The sequence below is a fragment of the Arvicanthis niloticus genome, chromosome 23, assembly GCF_011762505.2.
Source record: "Arvicanthis niloticus isolate mArvNil1 chromosome 23, mArvNil1.pat.X, whole genome shotgun sequence".
Taxonomy (NCBI): domain Eukaryota; kingdom Metazoa; phylum Chordata; class Mammalia; order Rodentia; family Muridae; genus Arvicanthis; species Arvicanthis niloticus.
In genome coordinates, this window is record NC_133430.1 from 35,622,466 (window position 1) to 35,638,770 (window position 16,305).

General features: G+C 41.6%; 1 protein-coding gene across 2 annotated transcripts in view; it reads right to left on the reverse strand.

The window, feature by feature from the left end:
• The window catches only part of Slc39a9 (solute carrier family 39 member 9), a 40,097-nt gene that overhangs the window by 8,520 nt on the left and 15,272 nt on the right, over positions 1 to 16,305 (reverse strand). For both annotated transcript variants that reach the window (XM_076921838.1, XM_076921839.1), the window contains exons 2-4: positions 8,577 to 8,685; positions 6,889 to 7,089; positions 1,398 to 1,466 (exon numbers count right to left, since the gene is read on the reverse strand). In XM_076921838.1, the coding sequence (XP_076777953.1) occupies positions 1,398 to 1,466; positions 6,889 to 7,089; positions 8,577 to 8,685 (379 nt within the window). The remainder of the gene's footprint in view (positions 1 to 1,397; positions 1,467 to 6,888; positions 7,090 to 8,576; positions 8,686 to 16,305) is intronic.

Genomic DNA, 16,305 nt, shown 5'->3' on the forward strand with positions numbered 1-16,305 from the left:
TCCCACATCACTCACTCACTAAGAAAATGCCTATAGCTGGATCCTATGGCGGCATCTTCTCCTTTCAGATAACTCTAGCTTGTATTTAAGTTGACATAAAATAAAAAGGTCAAGAGAGGGAGTTGGCTGAATGGGTATACTGAAACACAGTCTAGAAATGGAGTTGTGTGAGGAGAATTCTGCGTGCTCGTGAGAACACTCCAAGAAAACAAGACAAGTCCTGTAATCCCAGTTTCTTCAAAACACAGACTTGTTCTCGAAATGTGTTTTAGTACCCATCCCAGGTGTAGTGGATAGAAGTGAGTTTACTTCAGAGTATTCACTATTGTTTGCCGATGTTATTCAATTAATTTTTTTTCTTTACATATCTTTATGGACATTATTTTTGCCATGTGTGGTTTGACCTTGTGATTATATAAGCCTGAACTCATGAGAACTTTACTCAGGTGACCGCTCTTAACCCTCAAGTATATAAACTGTCTGGGGCTCTGAATAAAGTTGGCTACTGCGTGAGACTTTAGTCTGCCTCATTTATTGGCTCCCTTCTCCCAGGTCCCAGACTCTAGCGCAGTGATATGGGTGATTTAGTTAGAAAGCAGAAACCAGCAGGTTAGGAGTGTGTTACTTTTTATATGCCTTTATTTGGACGTGACGGAATCCTGCCTACCATCAGGTCTAGGTTTAAGTTATAGTGCTGAGCAAGTCCCATCAGCCACACCGAGTCTTCTGCTGACTGCCTCAGCCTACACTGGCAGCCGGGCTGTTTGGTGCTGACGTGCACAGGCTCTTTTCCAGACAGATCTTAGGGTAGAAGACAGCAAATTCCTTAAAGCCCAGACAGGAAATATTTGAGCTTTCTAAGTTACTTGGCCTCTTTTAACTAACTCAACTCTGGCAATACTGTACAAAACAAGCCACAGGTGATACATAACATGTGGGCATAGCTGTCTTCAGAACAGCATTATCATGCCATACCAGTTTTCCAGTGACATGAAAGACCTTTCTGTTTGCTAGTGCTAAGGACTGAACACAGGCCTTTCACGTACTCAACAGATGGTTTGTCATTGAGCTACGGTCGGTCCCAGACTCTTTTGGACAGGGTTTAGATATGTAGCTCAGGCTAAAATTAAGCAGTCAAGTTGGCCTTGAACTCTGGATCCTACTGCCTCTACCTCCTGGGTGCTTGGACTACAGGTGTGTGCTACCATGCCTAGCTTACACTCTGTGTTTAGGGATTAAAACTACAGAACATATTCTTAGCTTGTAAACTCAACAGAGACTATGCCAGGGCTTGTGCTCCAACTAGAGGGCTTTGTCCAGCAACCCTTCCCCAAGAGCGTTCAGTGTGGAGTCTCCTCTGTGAGGTTAAGAGCAGTCTCACTGCAATGCTGACTTACCTGCAGCATGGACAACTAGGCCCAGAGTGGTGGTGATTTTGGAACTGCTGGGCCGTGCTGTTTCTGGATCTACAGAGAATGAGAAAGTATCACTAAGTAGTATGACATAAAAGCAAAAGAAACCCCTCTCTGAAGATGGTCCGTTTCTTATTATCATTGTTATTTTAGAGCTGGAGTCTTACTGGGCACCCCTGGCTGGCAGTGAACTCCAAATCCACATCTTGGCTTACCAAGCACTGGGATTAAGGGTATACAACGCCACATCCAGCTATATTCGTATTTTGGAAGCTCAGATTTTGAACTGTTTCCTCACTGTTCTCCTTGTACTAAAGAGGTGGGTGTGGGGGAACTCTAGACTGGGCTTCCCTGCACAGTTCTGAGATGCACCCCCACTGCCTGAGCTTCCCAGTCTGCAGAGAGCACTCCACTCCTCTGCTTGCTTCTTTGCAGGCTCATCCAACTCCTGCAACTCTGTTTCCATGCAACCTCCATCATATTTTCCCTTCTCCACTATGCAGCTATTTTTACCAAGTTACAACAGTTTCCTACGGCTCTGCTTATTTTCCCCAAAATCACCTCAGCTGGAAATGTCACAGACATCTTTAAAAAGCACCACCCTTCTGCTGTCTCTTTTAAAGAGCTCAGGTCAGCTGCAACTATGCTATCATATCAGGCAGGTTTTTTTCCCCTTTGGCATTAAGAATTGAACCTGGGGCCTTGTCCATGCATTTGAGTACTCACTCTTCACTAGGTTATAATGCCCAGCTTCAAGCGCCAGACTGGCCTTGAACTTGCTCTAAAGACCATGCAGGCCTTGGATTTGTGGCTTTCCTGACTCAGCCTGAGTAGCTGGGATCACAGGCCTACACCACCACACCTGGCTTGAGGAAGGTTCTTAAACTGTGTATCAGCCGCTTCCACGTACTTCTCATTATCTAGACCAGCTAACATATTTCTCTAGTGCTTTCTAACCATTCTTGACCCCCTTTCCTCAAATCTCCTCACTTGTAGTTCTTGGCAAGCTTACCCAGATTATCGACCCAAAACCTGTTCCAAGTCAGATCCTAGGACCACATCAATCAAAAAAGGATCAGAGGATAATCTCAGCTCAAAACAATTTCCCCCTGGCTCAATTAAGATTCTGTGTAGCTGGGACCCACGTGCCACTTCAGAGGTTCTTCTCCATCCCTAGATCAGCTATAACCAATACCCTGTACTTCTCTTTCTTTTTACATTGTCACACACACACACACACACACACACACACACACACTTCTTTTTTTTTTTTAAATCAAGCAAGAAAATAGTTGGGATAAATCTACAGGAAGAAATTGCAGTTCAGCATAATTTTGATAAGTGAATTAACTTTTACTGACACTTAGTAATACATAAAACCAGAGCTATGTATGATGCCATACATAACAGGAGTAATTCTAGCACTTGGGAAACAAAGGCAGAAGGAATGTGTGTTTGAGACCAGCCTGAGCTCCATAGAGAGACTCTGTCTCCAAAAAAATTTACCTAAACCTAAAAAATTGAAAACCAAAGATACACACACAGAAGGCCAGTAAAAATAGCACCCTTCCAGAGAAAACAGAGAGAAGAATGAACACATGTTACATTTAACTCTGGGTACAGGATTACCAGGCACTATTGGGCCTATATAATTTATTAAAAGTTATTTTTGGGGGGACAGGGAGGTTATGGAGAGATGGTTCAGCAGTTACGAGCACTGGCTGCTCTTCCTGAGGACTTGCGTTCAATTCTGAGCATCCACATAGATGCTAACAAATGTCTGCAACTCAAATTCCAGAGGATCTGACATTTTCTGACCTGACCTTTCTGCCTCCGTGGGCACTATATGAATGTGGTGGGCTGATATAGCAGCAGACAAAACGCAATACACATAATTCTGTTTGTTCAGTGTTGAGGATCAAGTCTAGTTCTTAACATGTGCCAGGCAAGTACTCTGTCAATGAACCCCAGCTCTCACGGCCTACTTTAAAAGTTTTAACTCTTCAGTTCCCGAATATTACAGCACAGACTCATGACTAACGCTGGTCAACTTAAGACATGTTCAGTTGTGGAGAGCTCTTGGTGTTGCTTCTAGGAATTTGGCAAGAATTTGACATTGGGCTGGGACAAGCAAAGTGGGCTCAGATAAGATTCTGACACTGGGCCAGGACTAGACTCAAGATGAACACAACCGAGGAATTCATTGTATTCCTTCTATCTTGGTCATCCTAATAAACCCCTAGACACAGTGGCCACAGGACTTTGTTTAATGCCTTATTTGTTCCTTGATTAGTTTGTCTTTGATCTAGAACTGACCCTATTCTTTGCATATACCTAGAATGGTGTAAAAGCAGACTGGAAAAAAATAAACCTGCTTCAGCTTCAGCACTGGCTGGAGTCATGTTATAATATTGTTTAATTGTCTTTTTCTTTTTAATTCTCACTCCCTACCTCAAGACCCTGCTGACTGAGCTGGCTTGGAGTATCCCAAGGAAGTCTATGTTGGGGTCTGTCTTCAATCACTCTCTACCTTGCTTTGTTTTGTTGAGACAAGATCTTTCACTAACCCTTTCATCTAGATTCAGCTAGGATGGCTGGCCAACAACACCTTTTAGGGAACTTCCTGTTCCTGCCTCAGCACTGAGTTTACAGATGTATGAGAGCATGCCTGGCTTTTTACTTGGGTATTAGGGATCCATCTCCCCAGCCCTAGCAAAACCAAACCAAAACAAAGTGTTGGGTTTTGTTTGTTTGAGATAGAGTCTTCTATGTAGTCCTGGTTGGTCTAGAACTCACTCTGTAGACCAGATTGGCCCTGAACTCACAGAGATCAGCTTGTCCCTGCCTCCCAAGTGCTGGGGTTAAAGGTGTGCTCCACCAGGAGGGAAAAAAAATTCTTTAAAGGTGTAGTATAGACTTAGTGGCACATTCAGCACTTGAGAGATGGTAGAGGAAGGAGAATCAGGAATTAAAGGTCATCAATGGTTACACAAAGGGTTTGAGACTAACCTGGTATATGAGATTTTATCTCAAAATAAGCACATTAAAAAAAGATATAATAAATACAAGGAAATGGAAAACTTTGTTGACACCAAGAGTTTGTTTCTGACAGTATGTCAAGAGTTACTATGTAGCCAATACTGGTCTCTACTGAATTCACAGGCTCCAGCCTGTGCCTCCTGAAAGCCTGATCATATCTTATGCCACCACACCCGCCTAGTCAACCTGCTTTTATTTCATTTTAGTACCGTATTTTTTTCTTCTTATGGTTTGGGATTAAAGCTTTGCTGGCCAGTCCATGCCATGTTCAGGCACAGAAACTCTGTTCATTTACTCAGTCCATGATTAAAACAAAACAACTTTTATTTGGAAATAAGTTTTAATCTTGAAAAAAAGTTACAACAATAGTTTAAAGAAAATAATCCCATGTCCCTGACCAACTATCTAAACATTTGGAGCCATCTGCCCACAGCTTGTTTCCATACTGGCTACACAAGTCTCTACTACTTAAGAGTAAGTTGTACACATCATAACTGCTTACCTTTAGATATTGCATTGTGTATTTCCTGAGGGAAACGATATGATCATAAAGGATATCAAACTCAGCAAATTTAGCATTATTTCTGATTCCTGTTGCACATTCATCTTGTGTCAGTGTTCTGATAATGTTCCTCATCAGAGCACTTCCTTTCTAGGAAGTGTCAATTTTAAGATCACGTAATTCATGTGATGTGAATTGGAGAATACATTCACCTCCTCATATCCACATTTTTGTTTGTTTTGTTTTTCTTTCTTTCTTTCTTCTTCTTTTTTTTTTTAAGAATAATCCTCCCCTTTAGAAGACTGTACCTCTGCTAACCACAGGTGCTTTTCATGTTGGATCATATACCAGAGATTGTTAATAGTACTATCACATGAATAATCTAGGTTCTGTTATATTTTTCTACAGAATTTATGTTTTGCTTTATGTAACAGTTTGTCTCAAACTGTAACCTGTTTTTTGGACAGCTTGGTTTAATTATTTTAGTTTAATTGCATGGAGTCTGCCCTAATGTGCATGGCTTGGGAGTCAGCAAGAGACCTGAATAGCTTACTCACAGAAACTGAAGCTGAATTCTAGTGTAACAGGTCCCCAGACCTTAGCACAACTGACACCATGATGGAAGTACCCATTCAGGCCTTGGAACCCAGCACATAGGTAGCAACACCTGCCAAAAGATGAACAAAGTCCTAATCCATCAAAGTCCCTAGTTCTGGGGAAGTCCCTAAATATACTGACTTTGCTTTTGGCTTCTACAGTTCTGTTTTTGGCTAACTGTTCTCGCTAGCTGATGTGTGTCAACCCAGGATCTAGTTTTGTGCTTAAAAGAGAAAGGCTCAGGGCTATCTACACTGGTATCCCAAAACCCAGTGGAGTCACCTGCCGGCTAATAAAGACTTTCTATTGGCTTACCCCGTGTCTGAGCAGTCTTCTCTGGTAGATACCCCATAACACTAGGATTCTCCCTTCTTTTTAGGACTCTGGTTGTCCTGAGTTCTGTCCCACAAACACTGGGGACTTTCTGAGACAAGGTCTCAAGTAGTCCAGGCTGGCTTCAAACTTGCTATACAGCAGAGGTGAGTCTGGATTCTCCTGACCTCACCACCCAAGTCCTAGGATTACAGACATGTGACAGTGCTAGGGACGGTGGAGTTTCTCTCACAAGGACACTTTACTAACCCTATAAAAACTGGCATCTCTGCTCCGAATATTGATGCTCTGCAGAATGTGCTTGCTCTTAATGACTCTCTGCTATCTTTAGCTGGTAGTTTTAAAGTTTTTATCCAGGGTTCAGAGTTATCTGAAAGGAGGCTGGTCTGATGGCTTCCTGAGCTACACCAACCAAAGCAGAATGCTGGTGACACTGACTTTGATCACCTGGTCAAAGGACTGCTGGACTTCTTTGTTTATTTACTTCTTTCCTCCTTGTATCTAACAAGCAGATCAGAATTTACTCACTATCAAGTTTTTTGCTTGCTTGCTTGCTTGCTTGGTTTGGGTTTTTTTTATTTGTTGGTTGGCTAGCTTTTAGATAGTATCTCATTGTATATTTGCTGGAACTCTATATGGAGACCAAGCTAGCCTCAAGTTCTTGTAGCCTTATGTACTAAGCGTATATATATAAACAGTAACATTCCAATAATTGGACTATATAGGCTTTAGACTGCCTAAGGGCTCCACAGCACAAATCAGGCTAGGGACTCCTGCCCTAGACTCTCACTCAAAATGACTATTTTAAGCCCTGCAGGGTTAATATGTCAATACCACAATCACTAGCTCCCACAGTTGAATGAAATACCTGAGAATACCTGAGGAGAACAGGAGTTTGGCATTTAAGTAACTCATTGGTATACGGTATAGACTGAATCATTCAGTTTGTAAATTTCCAAACTACAAAAGTGCCTTCTTAACCCAGAAAGTCTGAGAGCTACTCACCATCAGTAGGGTGCACATGTGAGCTGCCAATCTGGTCCACTAGCAACATGAAAACAAAGCCCAGGACAAGGGACACACCAATGTAGGCATGTAGCTGTGTGTGGTCATGGCTGTGCTCATGTTCATGGACAACTGGTATTTCTGCTGCTTTGTCTGATGCAATCACATTCTGCTTCGTTTCACTGGCTTGGTGGTGTTTTCCTGGAGCAAAACAAACCACAAAATGTGACAGCTTCCACTTGTATTTTAGGTGCCACTGAATTTACTGTACGGACACCTAATTCCTATACTGTAATCTAGGCAACCATAAACCCCTTCAGTTTAAAAGTTGTAATAAAAACAGTCCCAAGATGAAAACATTCTTCTGCTTTTGGCATGCAGACCTTCTACTGCCTATCAACTTAAACTCTTGGACACAGAAGCAAATCACCATGCAAGAATGCAGTGACATTTCAAAGGGCCCCAAATCTAAATCTTCCTTTGTCCCCTCAGGACAGCACATGAAGCTTCAATCTGATGAAACCAGGTAGAGAAAGAAGAGTGGCAACGGAAGCAACTGTAGTAAAAAGTCACCACTGTTATACCTAGGTTAAAGCAAACAGAATGGTAACCGTTCAGCTTTTATAAAATATCAGCCAGAACACACGCGCACACACACGCACATGCACGCACGGAATTGAAAAGGCACATCCTTCCATTTAAATTTAGTTCTAGATCATCAAGATGGTTGGGACACTGAATTATAGTAACTAACAACTAGCCAAAGGATAGTTCTAATTTATAGTCATCATCAATAACACTTAAAGGCTAAAACTTTTTTATTTTTACTGAAAAATGTTATACAATATATCTTGATTAAATTCTTTCTCCTCCTGTATCTCCTCCCAGGTCCTTTTTACTTTGCCCAACTGCATATTCTTTCTCTAAGCAAAACAAAAACAAAGACAAAAAAAAAAAATAAAGCTAAAAGAAAAAAAAATCAACAAGATAAAAGATAAAAAGTTACCAAAAATAAAACAAAAACACCCCAAAACTATAAGATCTATTTTATGTTAGTTAACTCCTGGGGATGGGACCTACCCTGGAGTGTGTTGACCCAGTTTCCATTGGAGAAAATGGATTTTCCCCTTTCCCAAAAGGCTTCAATTGCAAATAGCCTCTCAGTTAGGGCTGGGATTTTGTGTCCATTCCCCTTCTAAGTACTGGGATTTTGCCTGGTTGGACCTGTGCAGGTCTCTGGCTTCTATACTCATGTGTACACATATTAACATGTACCCACATATGCGTATGCATAATACATACGTACAAAATAAGAATTGTAACACTTAAAAAGACTGAAATTGCCGGGCGGTGGTGGCGCACGCCTTTAATCCCAGCACTTGGGAGGCAGAGGCAGGCGGATTTCTGAGTTCAAGCCCAGTCTGGTCTACAGAGTGAGTTCCAGGACAGCTAGGGCTACACAGAGAAACCCTGTCTCGAAAAAACCAAAAAAGACTGAAATTACTCATGATTGCAAACAAATATTAGGAAGTGTTCATGAAATATGACATTCACAAAACTACTAAGGATGTGCACAATGTCTAAAGGCATCTCTTAAACACTCTTTCAGGACAAACATAAACTATATCCAGAAGAAATTCCATGAATTCTTCTGCCAACATGTCTCAAGTAAGGCTTGTCTCTCTCACCCTCCAGAACCTCTTCATAAAGTGCATGCACCCCTTCTGGCACGATAACCGCCAGCGCAGTTCCACAGAGAAGACCAGCACCCAACACAGTCACCAGCTTCAGCCGCTCCTAGAAAAACAATAAAAGAAACCATTAGAAAGACCAACTGAGCCCTTCCGGTCTGGGCCAGAGCACTGAGCAGATCTTGGGTGGCAGCTCTGCCCCCAACCTCCAAGAACCCAGAGGAAGTGGGGATCCCAGGCGCTCTAACTCGGGCAGTATCTTAGAATACACAGCCTTGGTGTATCTACTCATCAAGCATACTGAGCAGACCTACCCAAACCTCCGATGTCCTGGAATTCCATCTGGATTCAGTGAAGACACATCGTCAGAGGCTTATCAACTTACTCTTCCCCCCCACCCCTCTTCTAAAATCTCAACGCCCTTAATCAGCTTGAAGAAGTTAAAGAAGAGTCAGCGCCCCTATTCCCTGAGCTTGGGGACTAATATGGTTAATAATGGTCTGTCTTTCTAGGGAAAAGTAGTGGTTTTGTTGGAACAGGGGGGATTAGCTAGGACTTATTGCATAGCCATAACCTATTGGTAGAAATCTGTATAATTATTATCAAGATGAAGTTATAATTTCTTAAATGGTACAAAATTTACTTTGATTTCAAATTTAAGGTTTTCATTGGTACAAGCCTCTTATTAATATAAAAATGAGATGAATATTGATACTCTCATGGGCATTGTGCCTGTATAACACATTTAGGAATACAAAGCCTAGACCCAGACCTTTTTTAACTTTTTTAACTGATTTGGGACGGTTAACCTATGAATTAAGGGACTATAGCAAATTCATGGTTTTGAGTTTATTGTTTTCCATATTTTATTTAGAAATAGCTGAGAGGAGTGTACAGACAACAATCCAGGTTACCTTACATGGATAGTTGGTTTTCAAAACATCGGAAGTCCATAGAACTGACGCTACAAATATTTATATATTAATGTTCATTTTGATTAGAGATCTGTCTGTCTGCTCCTGACAGCTTCCTGTCGTGGATTCTAAGAAGAAATTGAGCATCCTTGGAGTTACTCCAGTTGTGTGGTGACAGCCACTAGGCAAGAATTGCCTCTCTCCATCTACAGACAAATTACTGTCCAGAAAAGGACACACATGCAGAATAGTTGACTGATTATATCTGCCTAGACAGAGTAATCAGCCCTTAGTAATTCTGCATCACTAAGGTCTGTCAGATGATTCTGGGCCAGAAGGCTGAAGATTTGATGCTCCAACGTTCGGTAGTATAGGGGCTTTTCAGGTGTTCAGCGGTCTCTATAAATTGGCTGAGTTTTAGAAGTTATGTTTAGTGCTTCCCATAACTTCAGATAACTCAGTCATTCTGGATTTCTGATGGGGTTGAAGACCTATAGTCTCATAGCCAATCCTGGCTATTTACTTTGAGAGAAAAGATCTGAGTAGATGGTTTTCAGCTGACATTCATTCTAAAGCCAAAAAAGCCAGGATCAAAAGTAAGTGTTTTAGTTACAAGAGACGACAGAGGTTCTGGTTAGTCAACAAAATGATGGACTGGGTATTAGGACTATCTTGTACCTCACTGGTACAACTAGGAATAAGTATGCTCTAATTATATTTTGAGAGAAAAGTTCTACTTTAACAGGAAGAGTGATATGTAGGAGGAGCTAAGTGGGAAGGAGTACTGAGAGGAAGAGATGGAACAAGGAGAGAAGATGAAGGAGAGGAGAAGCTAGGTGATGAGAGAGAGAAAGAGAGAGGGGGCATGGAGGCAGATGTTCACCTGTCTCCACCAGTCAAAGATAGTTTTTATATCTAGGTTGGGTATTGGGTTATGCTTCTGATTGAGCATTACCAAACTTATAAATCCTTTGATTAACATTTAAAAAAATTGTATAAAAGCAAAAAGGAAAGGGGGGCATGGGACAGGGGTGTTCTAGGGAGGGGAAATGTGGAAAGGGGATGGCATCTTAAATGTAAATAAAATATAAAATTAAAAAAAAAAAAAGAAAGAAAGACCAACTGATGATTAGGGAACATTTTCTATCCATGAAACCAACAGTTGAAATGGCCAGTAAGCATGAAAAATGGTTGGCTTCGTGAGTAACGCCTGTTAAAAGACAGAAGCTGGGTACACAGGCTTCTGAGGAAGCTGACACAGGAAAGACTACTTAGGCCCAGAAGTTTGAGGCAACCTGGGCAACACAAGATCATGATTCTTTGCTTCTTTGTTTGGAGTCAGGGTTTTGTGTACCCTGGCCTCGAGACTGGCCTCAAAGTTGAAACTAGTTAAGGATGACCTTGCATTTCCTCCTGCCTCTGTCTCCTAAGGGCTGAGATTACAGACATAAGATCCATGCCTGGTTCTGTGCAGTGCTGGGGACCTACCTCAAGGCTTCCTACCTTCTACCAGCTGAACTACATCCCCAGTCCATTTTTTTGTTTTATAAATAGCTAAGTTTTATTAGTTGAACAACTTGCAGACAAAGTAATGAGTCTCATATGGCACTGAAACACTGCTCCAGCAGTGCAGGAATTTAAATGTGTAGCCCAGGCTGGCCTCAAACTCGTGATCCTCCTGTCTCTGCCTCCTTCAGCAAATCCTACCAGAGAGTGCCACCACAACTGGCTCCAACATGGAATTTAGTGTAATCTGAGCATATGTCCCTCCCCCATTTCAGTCCCACTGTCTCCTTTCCTCTTCCAACTAGCCACCCTGCCACTTCCATGTCTTTTTCTTTTTTAAATGATCCAGTGAGTTTGTTAGGGTAGCTTACTGCAGACGGGTGACTGTTTGCTTAATGATCCAGTGAGTTTGTGAGGGTAGCTTACTGCAGATGGGTGAGGGTTTGCTTATAGATCTTGAACATCTTACCAGTGGCTGCACCACGGAAAAACACGTCTCAGGTTAGAGAGATGGCTCGGCGGTTAAGAGCACTCTTCCAGAGGACCCAGTATACACCTGGCAGCTCACAACTGTTCTTAACTTTAGTTACAGGGAATCTGGCTCACTCTTCTGGTCTCAGCTCGTACTACATACATGTGATGCAAGCAAAAGCACCCATACACATAAAATACAAAATAACAATTTAAAAAAGAAAAGAGAATGTTTCTTCTTCCTCCCTCATAGAACATTAACTTCTTCCAGGGAGTGGTAAGGTCTTCCACTGACCTGGCCAGGAACTGCAAGCTTAAGCAGGCTTTAAACACACAGCAATCCTACCTCAGTCTCCCAACTGCTGGGATTACAAATATCAGCTGCCAGAGAGACCACAACCCTTAAAGTAAAACGAGAAAATCAGTAACGATACAGGAAGAGTTACTATTGATGAACAGGAGCAAGGAGTGCATTTCCCTAAACCTGCATGAATGTCAATTGCTATATTTATTTGGACCACAATTTGACAATTTAGGCTTAAAGTCTCAAAGATATGAATTCTTGTAAGAAACTTGCTGTACAAGTATTTAGACCCAGGTTCAAATCCCAGTAACCACGTAAAAAGCTGGGCATGGCTATGTGCCTGCCTGTAGCCCAATGCTGTGGGGAGTGAGAGAAGGATCACTGGGGTTTGCTGGCAGCCAGCCTAACTCCAGGTTCAGTGAGAGACACAGTCTCAAAGGAGTAAGGCAGAGAGTGAGAGAACTCTCTGGTCACATCTGGTGTCTTCCTCTAGCACCCACATGTCACATGCACCCACAAGTGTCCCACAAGTCTCTCTCTCTCTCTCTCTCTCTCTCTCTCTCTCTCTCTCTCTCTCTCTCTCTCTCACACACACACACACACACACACACACACACACACACACACACACAAGAATGAGCAGCAAGTTATAGTGTTAGCATGCAGCTTGAACTCTACATGAGCCAGTTGACAGTGACCAACACTGCTGGAAAGGACAGCCAAATAACATAAGCACCACTGCCATGAGCTGCAGTGACAATTTTTATTAGAAAAAAATATTTAATTGTCTTAGTTTGGGTCACTACTGCTGATGAAACACCATGACCAAAGCAAGCTGGGGAGGAGAGGGTTTATCTGGCTTACATTTCCATGTCACTGTTCATCACTGAAGGAAGTCAGGACAGGAATTCAAACAGGGCAGGAACCTGGAGGCAGGAGCTGATGCAGAGGCCATGGAGGGGTGCTGCTTATTGGCTTGGTCAGCCTGCTTTTTTTTTTATAGAACCCAGGGCCACCTGTCCAGAGGTCACAGCACCCACAATGGGCTGGATGCTCCCACAATCATTAAGAAAATGTCTTATAGGTTTGCCTACAGCCCAGTCTCACAGAGGCATTTTCTCAGTTGAGGCTCCTTCCTCTCTGATGACTCTATCTTGTGTCAAGTTGATTAAAACTAGCCAGCATACCACCAGAATCATTTTAGATACAACATAATTTATTTCAAGCCTAGAAATAATGGCTCCATGGTGTCTGTATGTATGGCTATATTCTCTCATATAATTTACAACCAAGGACTCAATCTCAAATTATGTGTTTATCAAAGTTAACAAAGTGCTGGCAGCTTCTCTCCTTTGCCTGTGGCAAATCACTAAAAGAGTGTATTTAAATGAAGAACTACAAATTCCAGGTATATTTCAAGATGGGAAGAGAGCTCCCCAAGCAATAGTTTCTGTCAGAGTAATGAACTATTTTCTCAAGAGAGGCATGAACTGTGCAGTGCCATTGGCTTTGCTGCCTCATTTTAAAACTTCACAGTTGTAGCTGACTGGGCTGAAGAATCAGCCAGCTGTATTAATTAAAACAACAGCTTGCATTCAATGTCATTAACTATCAGTGCAAAGCTTTGAAGTCTGTTTAATTTTCTTGGCAGACAGCAAGAAAATTAAATAGTTTTTCTTTTCCTGCTCATAAAAACAGTTAACAAATGATTCTGTTCAAACAAATACAAGCCATTGCTTTTAGAAACTTTTGATACTGAAAATTCCTGTCTCAATCCTTGTGTCTAAGCCCACTTTAGTACTCAAAGCATCAACAGTGCAAAAAAAAAAAAGGTAAATTTGTTAGAGCAAAACTGACTCGATCCAAGCACTGAAGAACTATCAAGGGATACAGAATAATTCTTGTTCAAACAACAAAGCTTTTCTCCATACTCTACAAAGATGGTTCGAAGAGATGTTTCTACATGATCTGCCATTAATATTAGTAACTCAGATCTAAATTTTGTTCAGGTTCTTCTGTTTGAAAGAAGGTGCTCCACCGGGCGGTGGTGGTGCACGCCTTTAATCCCAGCACTTGGGAGGCAGAGGCAGGCGGATTTCTGAGTTCAAGGCCAGCCTGGTCTACAGAGTGAGTTCCAGGACAGCCAGGGCTACACAGAGAAACCCTGTCTCAAAAAACCAAAAAAAAAAAAAAAAAAAAAAAAGAAAAGAAAAGAAAAGAAAGAAAGGTGCTCCAAAGCTCCCGGGCTCTAAGTGGCAGCTGTATGAACCTCCCAATGTTCCGTGTCCTCTCTAAGCAAGCACTGCTCCTGTCACTGCACAGCAACAGAATGCTGGCACACTCCAGAGACTCTGCTAATTCTTACCTTCGACATAACCTGCTTCATGCACAGAGAGCTTCTAAGAGTAGGGAAATGCTTGGAGCAGCTTAAACAAACAGCAGTCGGGGCAGCTAAGCCTTCTCTTTCCTGATTCATAAAGATTAATGAAGTCTTCCAGGAAGTAATACTAAGCATGTACTTCATTAACACCACTCTCTCCAATCTTGAAATAAAAGACTAATCTGTTTTTCTTTCTAAACTTTTTACAGGGTTTCTCTGTGTAGCCCTGGCTGTCCTGGAATTCACTCTGTAGATCAGGCTGGCCTCGAACTCAGAAATCTGCCTACCTCTGCCTCCCAAGTGCTGGAATTAAAGGCGTGCGCCACCACTGCCCGGCTCTTTCTAAACTTTTATGTTTAAATATGCCAGTTGGTGGTGGCGTATGCTCAGAAGCAGAGGCAGTCAGGTCTCTGAGTTTGAGGCCAGCCAGACTAGCCAGGGCTACACAGAGAAACCATGTCTTGAAACACAAAATAAAACAAACAAACAAACAAACAAACAAACAAAAGAACTGAACATAAGTAAAAATCTTATGTAGATTCTTTCAGATGACCATAAAAACAAAAGCAGAAAGCCACTAGCAGAGAAGTTGGAAAAAATAGGCAATAAATGTACTAGCAATATATAAAGTCCACTGAACAGACTAAAACAATGAAAGTATCTTTTTTTCTAATCAAAGTTATTTTTAAAATGAACAATAATACTTTGGAAATAAAGTGTCATTTGCCTTTGTTGGACAAATATATTCTTAAAATATTGAGAACCTTCTTAGAGACATTTATGCCCTCTGACCCATCATTCTACTTTTTCCTCCCTCTGTTTGTTTCTTTCTTTCTTCTTCTTCTTCTTCTTCTTCTTCTTCTTCTTCTTCTTCTTCTTCTTCTTCTTCTTCTTCTTCTTCTTCTTCTTCTTCTTCTCCTTCTCCTCCTCTTTCTTCTTTTTGTTTGTTTGTTTGGAGACAGGGTCTCTCCATTATGTAGTCCTTCTGTCTTGGAACTCACAACGTACACCAAGCTGGTCTCCAACTCACAGAGATTCACCTGCATCTGCCTCCAAAGAGGTGAGCCAGGTCACTACACCTGGCTCCATTATTCCATTGTTTTTGAGACAGGGCTTCTCTGTGTAGCCTTGGCTGTCCTGGAACTCACAGAGATCCACCTGCCTCTGTGTCTCGAGTGCTGAGATTAGAGTTGTGAACCACCACCACCCAGCTTTGTTATTCCATTCTTAAAAGATGAAATATGGCCACAGTTTTAGACATAAAAAAAATTCACTCAATCTATCATGTCAAAAACAAAAGAATACACATGAATTTCAGTATAATAAATGTAGTGAAGACATTTGAAAATGGCTATATTAAATTTGAACAATAAAAGAAAATGATAAGGAAATAATTCCCCAACAAAAGGGAAAATATAAAATTATACATATGTCACCAACTCAACCATGTTAAAAATTAAAACAGAAGGCCGTGCAGTGGTGGCAAATACCTTTAACACCAGCACTCAGGAGACAGAGGTAGCCTGATCTCTAAGTATGAGACCAGTCTAGTCTACACAGCTGAGTTCCAGGACAGACAAGGACAGAAAAAGGAAAAAAAAAAAATGTGTGGTGATTTAAATGGGAATGACCCCTATAGACTCAGACTCATGTGTGTGAATGAATGCTTGGCCCACAGGAAGTGGCATTATTAGGAGATTATTAGGAGATGTGGCCTTGTTGAAGGAAGTGTGTCAGTGTAGGTCTCTGTAGGTGTGGGCTTTGAGGATTCGTATGCTTAAGCTAGGCCCTAATGAGTCTCCTTCTGCCTGTGGATCAAGACATAGAACTCTCAGCTCCTTCTCCAGCACCACATCTGACGGCCATGTTTCCCACCATGATAACAGACTAACCCTCTGAAACTGTAAGCCAGCCCCAATTAAATGTTTTCATTTCTAAGAGTTGCCTTGGTCATGGTGTCTGTTAACACCTAAGCAATGAAACCCTAAGACAAAATGTTATTAGTGATTCTACTAGGCTGTAGGAAAATATCATTTTCTTTTCTTTCTACACACATTATATTAAGTTTCCCACACACTATCTGTGAGTGACTATAAACAGGCTCCCCCACCCTAAAGTGCTAGAAGCAGACAGTGACTTAGCAGTTAAGAA